This window comes from Carettochelys insculpta, chromosome 9 (assembly GCF_033958435.1).
Source record: "Carettochelys insculpta isolate YL-2023 chromosome 9, ASM3395843v1, whole genome shotgun sequence".
In the NCBI taxonomy this organism is placed as follows: domain Eukaryota; kingdom Metazoa; phylum Chordata; order Testudines; family Carettochelyidae; genus Carettochelys; species Carettochelys insculpta.
The window spans coordinates 11,650,273-11,673,446 of NC_134145.1; the positions used below are offsets into that span (position 1 = coordinate 11,650,273).

General features: G+C 43.8%; 1 protein-coding gene across 1 annotated transcript in view; it reads left to right on the forward strand.

Moving 5' to 3' along the window:
• The window catches only part of LOC142017453 (nardilysin-like), a 79,916-nt gene extending 57,107 nt beyond the window's left edge, over nt 1-22,809 (forward strand). Inside the window, exons 21-31 of the mRNA XM_075002319.1 lie at nt 2,982-3,109; nt 4,371-4,533; nt 5,431-5,462; nt 5,832-5,970; nt 8,220-8,267; nt 8,882-8,934; nt 11,371-11,454; nt 17,465-17,555; nt 18,531-18,647; nt 21,437-21,526; nt 22,612-22,809. Coding sequence (XP_074858420.1) covers nt 2,982-3,109; nt 4,371-4,533; nt 5,431-5,462; nt 5,832-5,970; nt 8,220-8,267; nt 8,882-8,934; nt 11,371-11,454; nt 17,465-17,555; nt 18,531-18,647; nt 21,437-21,526; nt 22,612-22,809 — 1,143 coding nt within the window. The remainder of the gene's footprint in view (nt 1-2,981; nt 3,110-4,370; nt 4,534-5,430; nt 5,463-5,831; nt 5,971-8,219; nt 8,268-8,881; nt 8,935-11,370; nt 11,455-17,464; nt 17,556-18,530; nt 18,648-21,436; nt 21,527-22,611) is intronic.
• The last annotated feature ends 365 nt before the right edge of the window (nt 22,810-23,174 follow it).

Here is a 23,174-nt window from a genome sequence, read left to right on the forward strand (position 1 = left end):
TGCAGTGAATATGCAGCACCTCATTAGCATAATGGCAGCCACGGCACTTTGAAAGTGCCACTTTTGATCACGTGCAGCTCTTCTACATAGGGTCCTTTTTGAAAGGACCCCGCAGATGTCAAAATCCCCTTATTCCTATTTGGTTATAGGAATAATGGGATTTTGAAGTCTGCGGGGTCCTTTCAAAAAGGACCCCACGTAGATGAGCAATGTGCAATCGAAAGCAGCACTTTCGAAGTGCCACGGCTGCCATTATGCTAATGAGACACTGCATATTCATTGCAATGCCTCATTAGCATATTCTGAAGTCTATCAGGGATGTCTAGACAGTACTTGGTCCTGCCATGAGGGCAGGAGGCTGGACTCAACGACCTCTCGATGTCCCTTCCAATCCTAACATTCTATGATTGTATGATTTTATGAAGTATCTCATTAGCATCCCCCTTTTGAAAGGAGGATGCTAACGTAGACATAGCTACTGTGTTTTTCAAATAGTTAAATATTCAGGTGTGAAGAAATGAAAGTTTTAATTTAAGTACTGATTATGTGAAGCTATAAACACCCTTAATTATATAGCTCTTTGTAAATACTGATCTGGTTTTTTGTGATATGTGGGTAAAAGTAATCATACTACTGTTTTTTGACATTAGTCTTTTTAAAAGATATGATCCCTGTGATAAGGTTGAAGGCCAAGGAGACCTGGGAGAGAAAATTAGAAGGGATGACTCCCACTGAGACTGCATTAGCAGCACAACTAGTACACTCCTCACACCACTGTAGTTTCTGCATAGCCCCTCCAGACAAAGGGGGTAAAGATTCATGTTTTCCCCCCAGAGGGAGTTGTGGGAAGCCATAGATACACCATATCATGTGAAATTGGAGTAGGAGGCAGAGAAACCATAATACCCAAGAGTAAGAAGGGAGCAGTTCTTGGTGGGATCTGGGTGGCAGGCAAGCAAGGGAGGAATGTGATGATGCATTGGCTGGTAGATAACAAGCAATGTCTAATGGGCTGCGTAGGCAACAGGGTTTATAGGTGTTTCATTTGCTGGCTGCTACCAGTGCCCAGCTCAGTATAACTCCTTTTGTCAGCTGGTATGTTCTCAACTGATCTTCTGTAGCACCCTATCCACATGAAGAATCATTGACATGGATTGAATTCTACCAGCTGGTCGTATAGAAAATCGATTGCAAATGCAGCTGCTGATGACAGGACCCTTACATACTGAGCAAATTATTTTCTTGACAATGTTAACAGTAGTGGCAGTTCCCATGATATGTGTGCGTGCGAATGATGGGATTTCAGGGATGCTGGAGTTTGTCTCATGATGAGTGCTAGCCCTCCTTCTGAACTTCAGACTGTCAAAAGCTGACAGAATCTCTCCTCTCCACTCGTATTTCTCATAGGAATGGAGGAAGGAGCAAAGAGCCCAGCAGGGAAGGGCAGCTCTGGCTCCACCCTTTGCTCCCCTTCTTTGTGAAAAATGGACAGCACAGTGCATTGTGCCCGCCACTCACTGCACCTTGCCTGGGTAGGGGCAGAAGGGAATAAAGAACCCTGGAGCTTGCCCTTTGGGTCTGCAAAGGGAAAGAGGGAACATTGCTGTAGCTCTCCCCCGAGGTCTGGGGGAGGAGGATGAAAACCCTAGAAAGAGGAAAGATGAGTCTGTAGTGACATAGGGAATGAGATGTGGGGGCTGCATTAAGGAGGCTGGGGACCAGAGTGGGTGCTGAACTTGGTGGGGACAGAAATAATGGGAGGATGGGGGGAAAGGATTAATTGCTGGCTAGGGGATGGGCAGGTGTTGGGCTAGAGCTTCTGCAAAAGCACCTTATTCTATGCTCTTGTAGTGGGCACTACTAATTCTCTTTCTTACACATCCCTTACATATTTACGCATTCACTGTGGTTGAGGTCTTCCCTGTCATGAGTGATTGATATGTGAAAGGATACTTCAGTTCTTGAAGGATAAAATTAGGAAGGGAAACAGATCATTAGGCTGAAAACAGAATGTTCATGCTAAATAAGGTACGTAAGTAGGTTAGTAGGCTAAGAAGACAGAATATGTGCACCGGCTAAGATGACAGCGAGAACACCCAGAGAGCCATTTACTAATAGTGGACAAGATAAATTAGGAATGTAGAGCAGAGGTAAAAAGTAGATTGTGGAGAATTCATTACAGAGCATACTGCATAGGGATTCATTCCTGCGAAGTAACCAAATCAATCCTAAAATGTGTGATGTAGTGTAATGTGTAATTGTGTATAAAGAAAGAAGTTTTCTGTGTAACACTGGATGCTTGGTATGCTCTCTACCCACGCTGTGTTCTTGAGTCCAATCAACTCAGCATAGCTTTGCTGTACACCAAATAAAGGAATTTGAATTTTGAAATCTGGAGGCAAACTAAGTTTGTAGATCCCAGAGAAGTGGATGAAGGATTCTCCACAAAGTGTTCTGGATAAGCGGGGTGGAAAAGATCTTGAAGGAAAAATACATACATGTATGAATGTGCACATGTTCACAAGGCAGGGGAGTTCAAAAACCAAAAGACAGACCTAAAGAACATATTTGTGCAGTGTGGGAGTCTGAAACCAGGAGAACCAGTCAATTTTGTAACATTTTGTAACATTGCAATAAAAAACTGTTAAAGCATTTATTAAAAATAGTTATATAAGAAATTGTTAATTTTCCTTTAACTTTAAAGAGATCCATTCAGATTTAAGAAATGTCTTTATTAATCTGAATGCTATGAGCATGAGATGTCCTGACAATTGGTAGCTTATTCTTAGCCAATTAATTTACTTATTCAAAACTTTGCTAGAATGTTTAATGAAAACTAAATAATGCAGTTCCTGTTGATTCATGGATTATTAGATGAGCCTCTTTTTATATAATATAAAATTTAAATTAGTCCTCTTTGGCAAAAAATACTCTGTTTTGACAAAAATGGATCAGAAAACAATATTTCATTTTCTTTCCAGCTGCTATTTCAGCTCATCATTGACCACTTGTCTGACTTCAGTTTTACTCCAGCAGTTTTTGAGATGATAACAGAACAGCTAAAAAAGACTTACTTTAACATTCTGATCAAACCAGAGATGCTGGCCAAGTGAGTGTCTGTGAGAAGGCTAATTAGGTAGACTGGTTCTATAGAGAATGTACAGATAAAGTGGAATATTCCCTGCTTTACTGTATTGTCATCGTAGCACATTGTTAGCTCCTGTAGGTATTGTCTTTCTTCCAATCACAAATTACTGTGCAGTGTTTTACACTGTTTCAGTGAATAAAATGAATATCAGCATAACATTTAAATACATAATGCACCATACTTAAATTGTCTCCTACTTCTGCTTTGCAATAGGTATCTGATGCTACTAATCAAATACCAAAGGTGGATATATACTTATGTATATAAGGCTGTGTGTTGTATGGGTTACAAAGTAATTATTATATATCCATAGTACAGGAAGAGAGTGTGTTACTGGATTGGAAGGGGCATGTGAACTATTTGCAGGATTTCTCAATTACACATTAAGGGCCTGGCTTGTGCAGTAACTCTATTATGCTTATGTACTTGTAAGGTGCAGGAGGGGACTCAGATATTGGGAGGGACTTAGGATATGGGAAGGGGCTCAGGGCTGGGACAGGGCATTGGGATAGGGGGCAATTATGTGGGGTAGCTCCTGTTTGGTGTGGTGGGATGGGGGAGGCATTTGGCTCAATACTCTGTGCTCTTCTGCAGGCACTGCCCCCCGCAATCCCAGTTGGCCAGGATTCCCAGCCAATGGGAGCTGTGGGAGGTGGTGTCTGCAGGTGAAGGCAGTGAAGAGGATGGTGCTTCCCCAAGCGTTCATGGCAACGTGGCTCAGGAAAGGGAGGGAGGAACAACAGCTTTCAGAGCCATCTGTCCATCCCCCTCCTCTCCCACCATCAGGAAGGGCTGGCCTGGAACACAGGGACTTAGTGGCTACTTTCCCTTTCTTAATCCCGCAGTGGCCATGGGCCAGATCAGAGAAAGCCAAGATCTAGATCCAGCCCTTGGGCCATAGGTTCCCCAGCTCTGGGATATATCTTTATGAAATCCAAAAGTCGCATGCAGTTGTGACCCTGGGAATCGCGGTTTAAGTCTTCCCCAAAAGACATTCCAAGGCAGTTGTGCCCCAGAGGTCCCAGATTATCACACATGTTTTGGAGCTAAGGTAGGACTGAAGATCTAGGACTGATTAACCAGCATGTTGGTATTTCTAGGTAGGATTAATTTAAATCGTGGTTGTCACAGAGCTTTGATAGAAGTGCTTCAGGGTTTAAAGTCTCTGTTGGGCGACACATTCAGAACTGACAATTGAAGCTAAATTTTTTTTTTATTACAGAGATGTGTTTTCTTTAATTCTGGAGGATGGCAAGTGGCCTCTGATAGATAGATACAGGAGATTAAAGAAGGGCCTTTATCCAGAGTCTCTGTCATCCTTTGTTAATGGCTTCAAATCACATCTGTATGTGGAAGGGCTAGTGCAAGGAAATTTCACAAGCAGAGTGAGTATTACCCTCAGCAGCTAAGCTTGAACTCTGTATTCATTGGTCAAACCATCACTTAGAAGCAGTTCATACCACATTGCTATAAACTCCACTTATAACAGTATTTTGCCAGCCTATAATTTTGCTTGCACTAGCAGTTTTAGAGCTGTATCACACCATTGCAACTCTCCCTTTTAACACCATGGGACTTGGAATGTTGACTGGCCACTGCGGATTTTTTCCCCTCATTTGTTTAAATGCGTTCAGCAATTTTAAAACTTTGTGGTGGTAAAAAAAGGCCAAAATCTGTTCACATTAGCGCTCCCAGTACTTGTTACCAATGGACCCGTCAGCCTGTGGAGCAAGGGCGAAACATGTTAAGCTTCAGTAGGGACCAGTTTTGCTATCTTTAATCACACAAAGCTCCTACTGAGATTAGTGATGGCTTTTTCCTGAGGACTGCTGGATCCAGCCATAAGTCTGACCTAGTCTAACTTTTTTTAAATATGGATATAACAGGGCTTGGATCCATTGATGCAGTGTCACAAACATTGTGTGGCCAATAAGTGTGGGGCATGAATCCATTTGCTGTCTTCACTTTGTGTTCATCCATTTTACTTTGATTGGTAATGTTGGTCCTAGCACAGTCAAACCGTCTTTATTAGTGGGGATGGGGATTCTTGTAATGGCAAACTGTGATGAGACCACCCTGATACCTTGAAAGGGAAGGGAGAGACTTGGTGCTGGACTAACATCTCACCAAAATGGTCTACTGTGTGCTAAGGTTGGGGGAATTGTGCAGTTTCTGTTTGCTGGCCTGTTTCTGGATAGATATAGAATGTATTGGAGCTGATGGTTAAATAGCTAATCATCCCATTCTTCTAACTAAAACTGTATTTATGTTTTATCTCCTAGGAAGCAAAGGATTTTCTGAATTATATTGTTCTGTGAGTATCTCTCTTTGGTTTTTCACCTTTCATCTGTGGGTACTATATTTAAATTATGATGATATACGCTATGGCTATCATTTTATTTTCTTCTGTGGTTTGGCAAAGAATGTTGGAAACACGATTGTAATTTCTGTTTTTTCAGAAGAAAGGTAGTTATTGTTACCATTACCTGAAACATCTTCTGGTTTTGATATTTAATTCTAATGGTGGTAGAGGTAGGATGTGATTTTAGTTTTGTTGTAGGAGGGAGAGGGGATTGGTGCCACTTTGAGAATTGAAGCATCTGGATTATGAAGATTATGGTTCTTTGTTTTGGATTAAGAAATCGGCAAGTGTTTGACACTTTCCTGCTTCGACTCCCTTCAGAAAACTGCAGTTCTCTCCGTTGCCACACCCATGTCCTGTTCAGTTTCGGGTGGTAGACCTGCCAAACACACACCTACTTTGCAAGGTGAAAACCCTTAACAGAGGTGATACCAACTCTGAAGTGACAGTCTATTATCAGGTACTGTGTTAATCATTTGAGTATACTCATTTATTTTCCTTGTAGTGACTGCTACTACTTGTTATACAGATGGCTTTCCTGATCCAGACTGCACAACAATTTTCTAACCTTTAGTTTAATAACGTTGAATTCTAGTGATCCCACAAACACATGAGCAAGGCCCAAGTTGCTAAAAACCCTTTTATAACATAACAGTTCATATTATTTTGGGTATGACCACACTACTGAGTTTTGTCAAGGAAACTAATGTTGACAGGCGGTATATTTACACTTGCTCCCTCTGTTGACAGGTTTGTGTCCTCTTGTGGACAGTGGGAACAGTGGAATCTGGATATATATGCCACAGTGCCTGGCAACACCTTCTTTCTCTAGGTGTTCTGGGAACTTTGAACAGAGCACGTGGCATCTTGGGAATGTGCAAACTTTCTGTCAGGCACAGCTTTTTTCAGGAGCTTCTGGCATCCTTTCACACCTTTTTTCCAACCACCATTAGCTGCTGTGCACTATGGAATCTGCAGCGGGAAAGAATGGAACGCGCATCTCTTGTATGCTCTCTTAACTGCCATTAGGACCTCACACATGGCAGGAGAGATCATCTTGGGGTTATTCGCAGAAGAAGGCAATTTAGAGGAGTTTGACTGTGCGCAAAATGTGGACTGCAGAAACCTTTCATTGCATGTGGCACTCACAGACAGTTATACAAGGCAGACCAGCGCTTCTGGGCTAGGGAAACCGGATTGCATCATCGTTCAGGTGTCGGATGAAGACCCATGGCTGCAGAAATTTAGGATGCTGAAAGCAACCTTCCTTGAGCTGTGTGCTGAGCTGGCCCCCAACCTGTAGCACAAGACCATTGGAATGAGAACTGTCCTACTGGTGGAGAAGCGTGTGGCAATGGCTGTTTGGAAGCTGGTGACTTTTGATTGCTACATCAGTTGCAAATCAGTTTGGAGTGGAGAAAGCTACCATTGGAGCTGTATTATTGCAAATGTTCAGGGAAATAAATCACATTCTGCTGTGACTCCAGGACACCACTTCACTCTGAGTCAGCATGTGGCCAGGGGGGTTGTAGGAGCTCTGGCAGGAGCAAAAGGGATTTACATTTCACAGGGCTTGCAAGGTGGCAGGATGGGTAGCTGGTCTTCTGGCTGTAAAGCAGTGGAGTTCAAACTGCAGACCATAGGAGCTAATTGGGAATTGTAGGCCACCGCCTGGAGGCCAGAATTAGCAACCTATCTTGAGGTGTCCACACTGCATGTTTGTTGACAACACTTGGAGGGAACAACACAAAAGTTCATCATGGATCTGGAAGTTTTTTGTCAACAAAGCAGATATTTTTCATGACAGAAGTCACACTGGCTGTGTCTACACTAGCCCCAAACTTCGAAATGGCCATGCAAATGGCCATTTCGAAGTTTACTAATGAAGCGCTGAAATACATATTCAGCGCTTCATTAGCATGCGGGCGGCTGCGGCACTTCGAAATTGATGCGCCTCGCTGCCGCGCGGCTCGTCCCAACGGGGCTCCTTTTCGAAAGGACCCCGCCTACTTCGAAGTCCCCTTATTCCCATCTGCTCATGGGAATAAGGGGACTTCAAAGTAGGCGGGGTCCTTTCTAAAAGGAGCCCCGTTGGCACGAGCCGTGCGACGGTGAGGCGTGCCAACTTCAAAGTGCTGCGGCCGCCCACATGCTAATGAAGCGCTGAATATGTATTTCAGTGCTTCATTAGTAAACTTCGAAATGGCCATTTGCATGGCCATTTCGAAGTTTGGGGCTAGTGTAGACACAGCCATTGTAGTGTAAACACACATGCATTTTTTGTCCACAAAAAGCACTTTTCCTTGCTAAAAGTTGATAGTGCAGACAAGCTGTTTGTGTGTGAAAGGTCTAGATTTATTATGCCTTATGCAGGCATGTTCCATTTACTTCCATCTTGATACCTCCTTCCTTCCTCATGTGTTCTCCCCCAGATTGTGCCTATTAATGCCTCCTGTTCGTTGACGACCTCAAGATTGTGTTTTCACCCATTTTGATCCATTTGCCACGAGAAGCTCTTTTCTTCCACTTACAGGGCTACTTCGACGATACAGAGGCCAAAAAATCTAAATTTGCTCTTTTATTGCAGATTGCAACGTATCTGGTTCTGTCTCTGGATCTTAAAAAGGCCCCTCTAGTGACTTGGACTATAGCTCTTAACTTCATGAGAAACTGCTGAACTGTTTTCAATTAATGTTTTTATTCTTTTAGTCTGGGGCTAGGAGTTTAAGAGACTACACCCTTATGGAGCTGCTTGTTGTAAGTTTTGTTCCTTTCCTAACAGTTCTTGAGTGTTTACTAATGTGAGCCCATAGAAAGAGCACATGTCCTATACATGCCATTGCCTACCATGAAAACAATAGCTGGTGTCAAGACTACAGATCTTCATGATCCGTGTGACTCACTCAAATTAGCTTTTTATTTCCTCTGTGGGTAGGGGCACCTGAGAATACACCATGAGACCACTTTACACTGAGTCAGCATGTGGTCCGGAGTTGAGGGAAGGTTTTGGAGGCTGGGAGGAAAAGGGATATAAATTTCACAGGGCTTGCAAGGTGGCAGGGTGGGTAGCTGGCCCCCTGGCTTCAGGCCAGTGGAGTTCAAAATGGCAGGAAATCCCCAATCAGCTGTTACACTCATGAACTTAATGAAGTAAATTTATTTCCTATAAAATTTCTTGAATATCAGGATATCTTGTAATCTGGTTACATGTTTTTAGTTTTATTCCATGCTAAGTTCTTTCTGGTGAGGGGAATCATTGAGGTTGCCATTGTTTCTTATTTTGATCATGCTTCAGTACTGAGTCTGAGCCATTGTGTGAGGGTATCTATTGCTGTAAGAATGCCTTGTAACTGAACCCATGTTGTATTCAGATGCACATGGAGGAGCCTTGCTTCGACTTTCTGCGAACCAAGCAAACACTAGGGTATGTTCACTGCATTCATAGTTCTTTTTCAACTGCGTTATAATATATAATAAGTTTTGTGTAGATTGGTACTATGGAAACTCCCTCCTGCCTGGTAGCCAACTCCTGGCTCGGTGGAAGTACAGTGTAACTTACTAGAGCTAAAACCAGCAATTTCTATGGTCTCAAATAAAAATGGCAAGACTATATGCAGTAAAGCTATGTTAAACTTGTCAAGTTACTCATCAGAAAAAAAGTATTGTCATCTGCAAGGTCCATAGTCAGAAGGTAAAATAATTTTATTCTCTCTGGCTTGGTGATCAACACTGACTCTGGCTGTGAAGCTAGATTTCCTCAAAAGTAAACCTGCCTTCACTCTCTTCCATGTAGCTACTACTGAATCTTTCCCATGAGCCTATATGTAAAGGGTGCAACTGTTTGGCTTGAATTAATTCCTGTCACAGCTGCAGCTATATATCCTTCTACTTAGTCTCTTTGCTATGAAACAAGAGGATCCAGTACCCATGATGGCATAGGACCTGGATGATGGATAAGGGTATGATTCTGTCATGGAGAGCTCAGTTTTTGTGACTTTCTGTGACTACCAAGACTTTTTCCGCAGCAGCAGGGCTTGATACCTGTCGGCCCCAGTGCTGCTGGAGCTGCAGCCCCAGGGCTGGAGCAGGTACAGTAAGCAGGAGCAGCCATGGAGTTGGAGCCATTGCTGATGGTCAGTCCCTGAGCCACTGAAACAGGGCCAGAGTGGCTGGGGCTGCTGGAGAGGCTGTCCTGTAGGCTGACTGGTGGAACTGTGCTCCCCAAGGCTGAAGCAGCAGCTGGGGTTGGCTCAGCACTACTGGGATTTCAGGAGCAGCAGCGGGTATGGAACAGGTGCTGGAGGTCAGTCCCACAGCAGTATTTGGCTGCTAGTCCTCTTCTCCCACTCCCCCCTTCGCTCCCACTTACGTTCAGTAAAGGTGGGGGAAGGGAGAGATCACAGACTTTCAGGGCTATTAGTTTATTTCCCATGATCTGTTTATGACTTCTACAAAAAATACCTGTGCCAGATCTTGGTCTTTACTATAGAAGGTTTTGGAGTTTCACAGATGTGGATTGCAGGATTTCTCAGAACATGAGTACTTACCTCTAAGTCTATCTGCTGAGTATCTTACAAACCTCCAAAAGGAATTTCATGAACAAAAAAGACCAAAACAAAGCAACCAGTCCTGTAGCACCTTAAAGACTAACAATTTTATTTGTTAGATAATGAGCTTTTGTGGGTAATACCCACTTCTTCAGATTCTGGAGTTAGTGTGGAGAACTCCAGAATCTTTCTGCATTATGGAACGTTCTTCTTCCATGCCTGTGGTGGGCACTCCACTTCCCATGGCTACTGAGCAGCAGGGAGGGGCTTTGGGGTTACTGAGTGTACATCTGCTGCCACCATTTGGCCAACACAGGCATAGGCAGCTCAGTGTGACTCTAGGGCATAATATTTAGTGAAGCAAAAAGCAGTCAAGTAGCACTTTAAAGACTAGCAGAATAGTTTATTAGGTGCCTTGATTATCTTTTTCTGATTTGTCCTCCTTGCTTACTGTTTTTGGTTCTCTGTGCCTTAAATATTGAGTCTGTTCTGGTCTGGCTATGGTCTGAAGAAGTGGGTCCGTCCCATGAAAGCTCACCTAATAAACCATTTTGCTAGTCTTTAAAGTGCTACTTGACTGCTTTTTGGTTTGATAGCGTATAGACTAGCACGGCTCCCTCTCTGTTACTGTTTAGTGAAAGTGAGTGTTGACAACTTGACAGCTGCTTTGCAGGTGCTGTTGATGTTCAAGAAAGCTGGTGATGTTGCCATGGCTCTAGTTGAATATGTGCACAGAGCCGTTGGAGGTTGCAGGTCACTTTTCTCATAACAATGTAAAATACAGTCAGATACCCTTTTGGATAGTCATTGTTTAGAAATAGGTTGGCCTTGGGAGAAGAAAATTGTTCACCAGTGCAGTAACTGAGGTTCTTTGAGATGGCTGTCCCTGTGGGTGCTTCACTACCCATCCTCCTATCCCCTGCTTTGGAGTCTTCTTGTAGATCTTCTGGGGCAGAGAAGGAACAGTCAGTTGTCTGTGCATGCAGGATAGCTGCTTTTAATGATATGAGCTGGCTGTTCCACATGCACAGCCTACCTAGGGTGCAGCTACCAGAAGTCTCTGACTAGAGACACAGAGGCACTCAGATGTCTAAACCAGAGCACTCACTTTGAACCTGTTATTACAGAGGTGAGAAGGCTTCTAGTAACTTGATGCAAGAGATTTGTTATTTCAGGTAGAATCTTGAGTTGATAGTTGCTTCATTGCTAAACCCTGAGGTCTATATATTGACAATATGTCTGTTTAATCATTGAGGACAGTAAACATAAAATGATATGTGGGTTTAAACATTTTTTTCTTCTTTTGGTTTAAGCTACCATGTATACCCTACATGTAGAAACACATCTGGAATCCTGGGATTTGCTATTACCGTAACCACACAAGCAACCAAAAACAAGTGAGTTTTTCACTCTTGGGAGGGAAGAGGGGAGGGGAGTCTGCACCAAAAAATATGAATTCTGCACATATTTGAAAATATTGCAAAATTCTATGTATTTTATTTGTCAAAGTAACAATGAGAAATGCCCGTTTCAATTATTTTGGTAAATTATTTCAAAATATCTGTCAGCAAGTATATCTCTGACAATACAGTCCAAAAATTATGCTGGTAGTTTTTTGACAGATGCCTTGCTAGGTTTATTAATAACACTTTTAAATTACAATATAAACTGTATTTCCTGCATCTGTCTGAAGTTGTGCAAATACTTGGCAAAATCAGGGCTAATGGAGGAGTCGCGCAGGTGGGAAGAAGCCTGCACTTGAACCTGGGGTGTGGGTGGGTGGGTGGGAAAAGGTTTTGGGGGGCATTGTTAGAGAGTTGGGAAGTCTCCCATGCAGACCCTGGCTGACTCCCAAGCCTCTCCCATTCATTCAGGAAGTGCCTTTTTTTATAGAAAAAAAGGTGCCAGCCCCAAACCACACCTCTATTCCCCTGGCTTAAAGCCCTGGCAGCCCCAAACCACCCCCCAGGCTGAACCCCACACAGCCTTAAACTGCCCCCCTTGCTGCCCCCAGGCTGAAACCCTATCAGCCCCAAACCTGCCCCCCCAACATCCCCAGGATTTACCTCCCTGAGATGACAGCTCTGCTTGCTGCTCACCTCCCCTGGCTGCTGAGGTATAAGAAGGCAGCCCAGAGCCAGTGCCCACCTCACAGTGCAGGCAGATGGTGCAGTCTGGGCAGTGGTGGCAGTAGCAGGGAAGTGGGGAGCAAACAGCTGGTGGAAGAGAGGCTGTCTCTGTTCCCCCTTTGACTTCAGATCCCTGCGTACCTGGAGTGGAGCTGTCCCTCTCCCCCGGCTGCTGCCACTGAGTGCAGCACCTGGAGCGGGCTGCAACAGCTGGGTAGCACCAGCCGGGCAGGTGGGAGCAGGGCGGCAGCTGGAGGAGGATGAGGACCCCCTGGGCTGGGAGCAGAGGAAGGAGCCCTGGCCATGGGGATGAGCTGGCTACTTTCTTCCTCCACATCTTCCTGGCACAGTTGGGGGGTGCCGGCAGCTTGGGGGCTCGGGGTGTGTGTGCCAGGCTTCTGCTCTTCTCTTCCATGGCTGCCACGTCCCCGCCACTGTGCCACCATGCCTCCAACTTCTCAGGCTCAGCTGCTCCTCATGTCAGCTCTTCTGCAGGCTTAAATTTCCCCTCCCTCACATGGAGTGTGTGGGCAGCTCCCTGCCCTGCTGGCTTCCTCTTCTGGGGCTCTGTGCTGCAACTGGAATGCGTTGCCTAGAGGGGTGCTGGATTCTCCATCCCTGGAGGTTTTTAAGTCCCGCTTCACAAGGTCCTGGCTGGGATGACTTAGTGGGGGTTGATCCTGCTTGAAGCAGGGCGCTGGACTAGATGCCCTCCTGAGGTCCTTTTCAGCCCTATGAGTCTATGATTCTGTGACTGCTCAGTGGCTCCGGGTGCTGCTGCCCCTTAAACAAAACTGAAGTCTGTGGTAACTGTGGACATTGTTGAAGCGGTGGTAGCCTCCAGAGCTGCAAGTGGAGTCAGTGGCGGCAGCAGCTGGAGCTGCAGGTGGCCTATCCCTGCACATGTGGCTCGGAGCATCCAAAAAACCACGCTGGAACGCCATTCTGGTGTGTTCCACCAGGGAAAAGCCCTGCATTCAGGCGCGTTTGTCCCTGACCCCACAGCCGCATGTGCCTCTGCAGTCTACCGCTCCTGCTCCTCTGTGGCCTTGCACGCCTATTACCATTCAGCCCTTAAATCAGCTTTGTTCCTCCCAATAGCTCTTGAGCCCATGCCCCAGCCTGTCTCTCTACACTAGCAATTCTGAACTTGGCTCTGAGTCCCCAGCAGCCCTGTCTGGCCCACTCTGTCCTAAACTGGCTCTGGAATGCTGTGATGAACTCCTGTGCTGGGGGGGTGGGGGGGGCGCAGGGGGAATGCTGCAGTATTGGGCGTGCATAAAATATCACCCCCCTCCAACTCCCCCAACACATATAAAATACTTTCTGGCCAAGAACTGCTCCAGTTTGGCCTTCTGTCCCCCAGAGGTTGCTGTGGCACTAGAGCAGCTGTCTGCATTTATGCAGCTGCCCGTTCTGATGTTGCAGTGGCCTCTAGTGAACGAGAGGTGGCTGTGTTAGTCTGTAGCTTCGAGAACAACAAGAAGTCCTGTGGCACCTTATAGACTAACAGATATTTTGGAGCATAAGCATTCGTGGGCAAAGACCCACTTCATTAGATGCATGACTGGTGGGGGCGTGTGGTTTCAAAGGGGTATTTAAAGCATGGGGTCCCAGCTCTGGCCCTCCGTCTTACTGGGACCCCTACTCTTTAAATACCCCTCTGAACCCACCCCCCCCCTCCCAAATGCATCTGATGAAGCGGGTCTTTGCCCACGAAAGCTTATGCTCCAAAATATCTGTTAGTCTGTAAGGTGCCACAAGCCTTCTCGTTGTTAGTGAACAAAAGGAAGAACTACAGCACTACTTGGCCAGAATGGATTTTATGTGGAACTGATGCAGAGAATTCCCCATAGGAGTAATCTGGGTATATCTCATTTAATCAGTTCCTTGCCACTGTGGAGTCCTTGGGCATCATATCTCAGTTCGTCTGCCTATTCTCTGCCTGGAGCATACATTAGTTTCATATCCTGAGGGTGGTAATATATGGCTTTATTGCCAGCTATTGGGATGTGGTATGGCTGGGTGGTGTTAGTGGCCTGTGGCTGTTAGACTAATTCTCTGCTGAGTCCTTTTGTCCTCAAACTGAATTTATTACTCTTAATACTTTAAAAGAGTTAGACTGACTTTGGGGGGGCCATTGGCTTTCTATGGCTTTACCACTGCAGATCTCAGCTGAAGGCGTAGATGTGTACAACCTTGTAAATATGTAGCCAAGTTACATTTCAGGACTCTTGACGTTTTTCTATAATACTTCAGTGCTGATACCTAGCTTGTGGCAGTCTTTTTTGGACTAGTTACAGCGCTTACGTCCTGGAGAGGGAATTCAGGAGATGTGTTCGCTTAAGCCATCTTTAATGCACTGCCAAGCAGATCTGGTGTAGGTGCAGATATGTTACATATAGCTTCATGTAGTCGGTGACAGTATAGTCATAGCATCATAATACAACTCAGCAATCCACTAAATCTCCCCCTTTAATTTTTCGATACCTGCCATTAAGAAAAGTTTACAAAATATGCATTGTCATGCTACCTTTAAAGTTCAGTGCATATAATTTTGTTAGGTGGGTCAGAATTATGTGGTTTTTTTTTTAAATTACATCACCCATCTTGCTGTACATTAGTTGCAAAGATGGGCTCTGGTCTGGCATTTTTGAAAGCTTGTTCTGTTGATTGTTTTTTCTAAGGAACAAGCTATAGATCTCTATGGCTACGTCTACACGTGAAGCCTACATCGAAGTAGCTTATTTCGATGTAGCGACATCGAAATAGGCTATTTCGATGAATAACGTCTACACGTCTTCCAGGGCTGGCAACATCGACGTTCAACATCGACGTTGCGCAGCACCACATCGAAATAGGCGCTGCGAGGGAACGTCTACATGCCAAAGTAGCACACATCGAAATAAGGGTGCCAAGCACAGCTGCAGACAGGGTCACAGGGTGGACTCAACAGCAAGCCGCTCCCTTAAAGGGCCCCTCCCAGACACAGTTGCACTAAACAACACAAGATCCACAGAGCCGACAACTGGTTGCAGACCCTGTGCATGCAGCATGGATCCCCAGCTGCCGCAGCAGCAGCCAGAAGCCCTGGGCTAAGGGCTGCTGCACACGGTGACCATAGAGCCCCGCAGGGGCTGGAGAGAGAGCGTCTCTCAACCCCTCAGCTGATGGCCGCCATGGCGGACCCCGCTATTTCGATGTTGCGGGCCGCGGATCGTCTACACATGCCCTCCTTCGACGTTCAACTTCGAAGTAGGGCGCTATTCCCATCCCCTCATGGGGTTAGCGGCTTCGACGTCTCGCCGCCTAACGGCGATGTTAACATCGAAATAGCGCCCAACACGTGTAGCCGTGACAGGTGCTATTTCGAAGTTAGTGCCACTACTTCGAAGTAGCGTGCACGTGTAGACACGGCTTATATGTGTGATCCAGGGAACAGACTCTGGTTTTTTTTGCAATAGCTGTAGGTCTCCATTTTTTTTTCATACAGCTTGATACAAATATGGATGCTAGGCCTGGGAGGGCTATAATTGCATGAGCTCTATTATAAAAGTGCTTTTGAGTGTTTGCTTATTCACTTTGGCTATGTTGTTCATGTCTGACCATTGTTAGGACAAAGCCTTTATATGGCCTATGCTGGGGCCCAAGATGAAATGCCTGAGAAAACAGCCCAGCTGCAGGCGAGACCCTTGGCGATAGTGAAATGCTTGCTGAGTTTGTTAAAACTATAAGGCTGTGGCCACACTTGGCCAAAACTTTGAAATGGCCATGTGAATGGCCAAATTGAATACTAATGAGGTGCTGAATTGAATATTCAGCAGCTCATTAGCATTAACATGCTGCCAGCCGTGGTGCTTCAAAAGTGCCACTTTCAAATGCACGTCTTGGCGCAGCTACACGGGGTGGGATGGGTGGGGGGGGGCCTCCTTATTAAAGGGATTTTTGAAATATGCAGGGTCCTTTCAAAAAGGACCCCTGTGTAGCTGTGCCGCACCGAGCTACGTGCATTCATAAGTGGCACTTTTGAGGCACTGCAGCTGGCAGCATGCTAATTCTTTGATTTGGCCATTAGCATGGCCATTGCAAAGTTTTGGCCATGTGCAGCCACAGCCTGTGTCCGCCACAGTCTTACAAGAAATTATTTTGTTAATCTGCTTCCTTTACTGGTTTCCTCTTCCAATTGTGTAAGATGAGTATCTCCACATAGTTAAGAATAGTATAAGGTGTGGGAGTGATAGCTCTGTGGTTTGTGCCTTGGCCTGCTAAACTCAGGGTTGTGCACGCAGTCCTTGAGGAGACCATTTAAGAATTTGGGGCAATTGTTTTTTTTTTAAAAGAAGAGGGATTGGGGGGAATGATCAGCAGGGCAGCAGACTGGACTCAATGACTGTCCAAGGTTCCTTCCAGCGCTATGAGATGTGTATCTGCATATATTTTTGGGGTGGGGGTGGGGGAGGGATAGATTGGTGGTTTGATCATTGGCTTGCTAAACCTGAGATTATAAACTCAATCCTTGGGGGGTCATCTCGGGATTTGGAGCAAATAGGTTTAAAAAAAATGGTGTTTGAGCCTGCCAAGACAGGAGGGGACTGGACTCAGTGACCTCCCAAGGTCCCTTCCAGGGCTATGAGATGTGGATCATTAAATATTTATTTATTTTCTCTCTCTGTAGAACTAGTTTGCACCCCCTTTTTTTCTGTAAAAAGGCCACTTTCCACCTTACCAGGGCCCTTTTGTACCAGATCCATTCCTTCTTGAACAAAGAATTGCTAAAACTAATTGTAGCTTGTATAATGATGTGTATGATGTATGTAACCAGTATATAAAGTGTATTGCTATTAGTTCTTTGGAAGCTATCTGTATAGCCCTCCCCAATGCATTGCTAATAAACAGCTTAGTATTATCTGTGTGACTGAATTCTTGGGAAAAATTCCTTTGCTTAATACCACTTTGAAAAGCCTGTTTATTAGTTTTTTTCTTCTCATCAGAGTTATGCTGGACTATATCCAGTAGCTGTTATCAGTGTTGTTCTGTAAGTAAGAGCAAAGAATGGATCTTTCTGCTGTAAAATTTTGTTGGCTGTCCGTACAGCTTTCTCAACGTCTCCGTTTACTTGCGCGTGATGTGCTGGTCTGCAAGTATGTTTGTAGCTCCTGAATCTCTAGATTTAAAACTGTTAATCTCTCTCTCTCACACACACACACACACACACACACGAAACTGATTTAGTAAATGTTGCTTGTGTGGCTGCTAATCTTTCTCTTTTTCCTTTCAGCTCTGAATTAGTTGACAAGAAAATAGAAGAATTTCTTTTATACTTTGAAGGAAAATTGAGGCTTTTAACTGAAAAAGCATTCAGGACTCAGGTAAGCAAGGAGAAACATCCAAACAGCATCTCAGAAGAATGGTTCTGTTCCTTTCCGTATCCTTAAAACAGAACATACAACCTCTTTAGTGTGGGAGAAAGTAGACGTGATCAGATACTCATGTTGGATCTACTCCCTGGTCATGCTTTCTTGTCATTGGCTGGAGTGCATAATAGCAGTTTATGGAACTGGCACTGAACTAAGGATCAGGCATTTTGATCTTTTTTGCTTTTTTTTTTGGCCTCTTTCCTTCCTGGGATAGTACTCTTCATTTTTCTGTAAGGCTCCATCTGAGCTTCAGGGACATATGCAGACCTCGTTCAGTGGACTGTAGGGCTGTGTCTACACTAGCCAGCTTTTTTGGAAAAGCCGGGCCTTTTTCAGAAAAAAAACCTGACGAGCATCTACACACAAAATGTGCTCTTTCGATCTAAAACATCAAAAGAATGTAGCCCTTTTTCTGGAGGCCCTCTTCCGCTCATGGGTCAGGAAGAGTACTTTTTTTAAAAGATCCTTTTGAAAAAAAAAAAAACGTGTAGATGCGCTGCCCTTTTTTCAAAAGAGCAGGCCTCATGATGCCAGATTTTTCAATCCCCAGCCCATCCTGTCGGCAGAACAAGGGCTGTGTGGATGCTCTCTATGAAGAGAGCAGATCGATTTTTTTTCCTATCTGCTGTTTTGTGTGTCAACGCACTCTTTCAAAAGTTAATCGGAAGAGATTTTTCTGGAAGAACTTCTTTCAAAGGAGCACTGTAGTGTAGACGTAGCCTAAGACTATTAGTGATTCCGTGCTCAAAACAAATGCCCCAATCTTAGAGGCAGACATTTGCTTTTAACACAAATTCAGTCTTTGCTTTGAATCACGTAATACACAGCTGCTTGCTCTAGCTGAAGCTTTGGAAGCCAAAGCCCCGTACTTTCCCATTTATGGGGGCTTCTGTGTAAGAGCAGGTAATAATTAGTGTTTTTTCACAGGTCAGTACTCTAATACATATTAAAGAATGTGAAGATTCGTATCTTGGAGACGAGGTGGAGAGAAATTGGAATGAAATAATGACTCAACAGTATCTTTTTGACAGACTTGCCCATGAGGTAGTGAATAAAACTTTTAATGCAAACAGTGTTTTAATGTCTTACAATGTTTTCATAGATACTTTTATATGAAATGTAGAGTGAAAGTTTGACTCAGTTAACGTCAATGGCAAATTCTCATTGACTTTACTAGAGCCAGAGTTACACCAATGCTGAATATTGCTTCTTGAATAGAGTGGAAGGTTTAACTTCTTGTCGATACTTCAGCACTAATTCATAATGACCAAGTATTAGGAATTAATATTGAGCTCCAGAGGGTAGAGCCAGTACTTCAAAGTCTGAATGCATTGTGACTTGAAGTGATCTGTATGAAAAAAATCTTTTTCTTAAGTGTGTCAAGATGAATAGGGAGATGCGAGAGGCTATCAAAACAAAAAAAACCCCAGTAATAATGGGAGATTTCAACCATCCCCATATTGACTGGATACACATCTCAGGACAAGATGCAGAGATAAAATTTCTTGATACCTTAAGGCTATGTCTACCTGGCGTGCTGCTGCCAGCAGGGTCATGCAAATGAGGGCACTCGACAGTGCAAATGAGGCACTCATTTACAAATCACATGCCTCACTTGCACACCCTCATGTGATTGTTTTCCAGGCAGACGCTTCTGATACCACAAAACAAGCCATGTACATTGAGTTCTGTCAACCAAAACCCCTCTTGTCGACAGTTCGTTATGCCTGACAATAATGAGAGATTCAGTAAATTTGCAGATGATACCAGTCTGGGAGGGACTGCAACTGCTGTGGAGGATAGGGTCATAATTCAAACTGGAGAAATGGTCTGAGATGAATTGGATGAAGTTTAATAAGGACACATGCAAAGTATTCCACTTAGGAATAGTCAGTTTCACACATACAGAATGGGAAGAGACTGTCTAGCAAGGAGTATTGGAGAAAGGAATCTAGGGGTCATAGTGGCCCAGGAGCTTATTATAGTCAACAGCGTGACACTGTTGCGAAAAAAAAAAGCAAACATGATTCTGATATGTATTAACAGGAGTGTAGTGAGCGAGACACAAGAAGTCATTCTTCCACTCTACCCTGTGCTGATTAGGCCTCAACTGGAGTAGTGTGTCCAGTTTTGGGCACATTATTTCGAGAGGGATGTGGACAAATCAGAGAAGGTCCAGAGAAGAGCAACAAGAATGATTAAAGGTCTAGAGAAGATGAGCTATGAGGAAATACTGAAAGAATCGAGCTTGTTTAGGTTAGACAAGAGGAGACTTTGCGGGGACATGATAGCTGTTTACAAGTACCTGGAAGAGTGTTACAAGAAGAAGGGAGAAAAATGGTTCTTCTTAACCTCTGAGGATAGGACAAGAAGCAATGGGCTTAAATTGGAACAAGGGAGGTTTAGCTTGGCCATTAGGAAAAACTTCTAACTGTTAAGGTGGTGAAATGCTGGACCAGATTGCCTAGGGAGGTTGTGGAATCTCCATCATTGAAGATATTTAAGAGCACCTAGACTGACATCTGTCAGGGATGGTCTACATGGTACTTGGTGCTGCTGTGAGGGCAGGGGACTGGATTCAATGACAGCTCAAGGGCCTTTCCAGTTGCAGCATTTTATGATTCTATGGGAAGACCTTTAAAAAAATTGCATAAAACTAAGAAATTGGACAACAAAATGGCATTGAATGAAATTTAATATAGATAAATGTAAAGTAATGCACATTGGAAAAAAATGACTCCAAGTGTACATACAAAACGATGGGGACCAATTTAGCTATAACCACTCACGAGAGAAAGATTAGCATCATTGTTGCTAGTTCTCTGAAAACACCCACTCAATCTGCAGCTGCAATGGTCAAAAAAGCAAAGACAATGCTAGGAATCATTAGAAAAAGGGGGCTAAAGCATAAGACAGAGAATATCTTATTGCCTCTATATAAATCCATGGTATGGCCTCATCTTGAATATGGCATACAGACATGGTTGCCTCATCTCAAAAAAGATATATTGGCATTGGAAAAGGTTCAGAAAAGGGCAACAAACATGATTAGGGGTTTGCAACACAGCACATATGAAGAAAGATTAAAAAGACTGGACCTTTTCAGTTTCGAAAAGAGGAGACTAAAGGGGGCGGGGGTGAGGGTATTATAGAGGTCTATGAAATCATGACAGGTATGGAAAACGTGACCAAGGAAAAGCTATCTGTTCCCATACATAAGAACTAGGGAGTCACCAAATGAAATTGAGTAGCAAATTTAAAACTAACAAAAGCAAGTTTTTCTTCATTCAGAGCACGGTAGGTCTATGGAATTCCTTGCCAGAGGATGTTGTGAAGAGCAGGACTTTAACATGTTTAAAAAAGAACTAGATAAATTCATGGAAGTTAAGGCCATCAATGGCTATTAGCCAGGACAGGCAGGAATGGTTTCCTTAGTGTCTGGAAATGGATGACAGGTGAGGGATCACTCAATGACTAGACTACTTGTTCTGTTCACTCCCTCTGGGGCATCTGGCATTGGGCAGTGTCAGAAGACAGGATACTGGGCTAGATGGACCTTTGGTCTGACCCAGCATTGCTGCTCTTATGTTCATATGAATAGTAGCTACAAATCAAACCTGATTTTCAACGTTCGTAGATGCTTGTAGCAATTCTATTTCATACGCATCAACAAGTGTTTCTGTCACTAGCTGTTACTTTTAATACCTAAAAGTTCTGGGATGGAATTGGAGGACAAGGGCAGAAGACTAGAGATGCTTAAATACAGGTCAACTGTTGGGAATCAGGTTACTTTTAAAAGATCTGTGTGGAAAATCTACTCTTTTGTGTTTTAGGCTGAAGCTCTAAAATCACTAACTAAATCAGACCTAGTTGCTTGGTTCCAGGCTCATAGAGGCAAAGAGAAGAAAGCACTCAGTATCCATGTGAGTATGCTTGGAATCATCATGATGTTAAATGAGATTGCTTCCGACTAACATCTTTAACTTCTAGGGCTTAGCAGACTGAACAATTTTCATTTTTTATAAGTATTTGAAAATATCATTTCCTGTGATACCTAAACTCGTTGAACCCATGTCAAAAGGGAAATAAATCTTAATTTTGTCTATATGAAGTGTTCATAGTATTAGGAGTTAGTTAGTTAAAGTTGCATAATGAATTAAAAACCTGTGGGTCTGTCTGCAGTAGCATCAAAGATGCAGACATACCAGAGTAAGTTTTGTTCTAAAGCTAGCATAGCAGTGAAGCCCTGGTGGGATAGGCTGAAGAAGCCCAGCTAGAACCCTTAGGAGACTAGTCCATGCTGCAGTGGCTTCACTGCTCTTGTTATTTGAACTAGCTGGTTATTCAGATCAGAGCTAGCTCAGATAAGACTATCCCTGTGTCTACATACACGAGCCCCTTTCGAAAGGGGCATGTTAATGAGTGGGTTCGAAAGATGCTAATGAGGCGCTGCAATGAATATGCAGCGCCTCATTAGCATAATGGCGGCCGCAACGATTTGAAAGTGCGTCTTTTTGAATCGTGTGCCGCCCATGGCGATGGAACCTTCTGAAAGGGACCCCCCCCCCCCCCAAGTTTTCGAAAGCCCTTCTTCCTAACACCAGATAGGAAGAAGGGCTTTCAAAAACTGGGGGGGGTCCCTTTGCAAGGTCCCGTCTCCATGGGTGGCGTGTGATTTGAAAAGCCACACTTTCGAATTGCCGCAGCTTCCATTATGCTAATGAGGTGCTGCATATTCATTGCAGTGTGTCATTAGCATCTTTCAAACCTGCTCATTAACAGTCCCTTTTGAAAGGAAGCGGTTCGTGCAGACCCAGCCTATATGTGCTGCGGTCATATCTCTGATTGCAGTGTAACTATATCCTTAATCTGACTTGTATTGCTATAAAATGCCAATGAATCCAGATTGAAACTTTCACAGAACTATGACTAAAATGACTTAGTCTAGATTTTAAGCATCCAAAGTTTTATTGTTTTCTTGGTAACGTTCGTCTCTTTGAATTTTCAGGTTGTTGGGTTTGGTGAACAAGAAGGTGACTCAGACCTTACTCCTGTTTCAGATGTTCAGCAGTCCTTGCTTGGTGAAATAGCTCAACTAACGTTCTTACCTCCTTCTTCCTGTATGAAGAATACCACTTACATCAGGGACATTAGAAATTTCACATTAATGCTTAACCTCCTTCCTTACCACAAAATATTAAAATAAATTAATTGTTTTCCAATGTGTTTAATTGTAATTTAAGTAATGTTCAGTTTCAGAAAACTCTGAATCATTTAGCCCCCCGCTAAATGAATTTGTATTGTCAGCAGTAGATGAGCTCTTATTTTAATGAAAATTTGCTGTCTTCCACCCCTTCTCTGAAATCTGAAACCAATTTATCTTTAACCTTTGGTAATGGAAAATATAACTCCTGTCCCCATTCTTAACATACTTCAAATAATTTGTTCCTTCCATTTTTTATTGTGTTCAGTACAACATACCATGTAAAAGAACATTCATAATCTAGTCTCAAAGAGGTAGCTGTGGTAGTCTGTATCTTCATAAAACAAAAAAGCAGTCCTGTAGCCCTT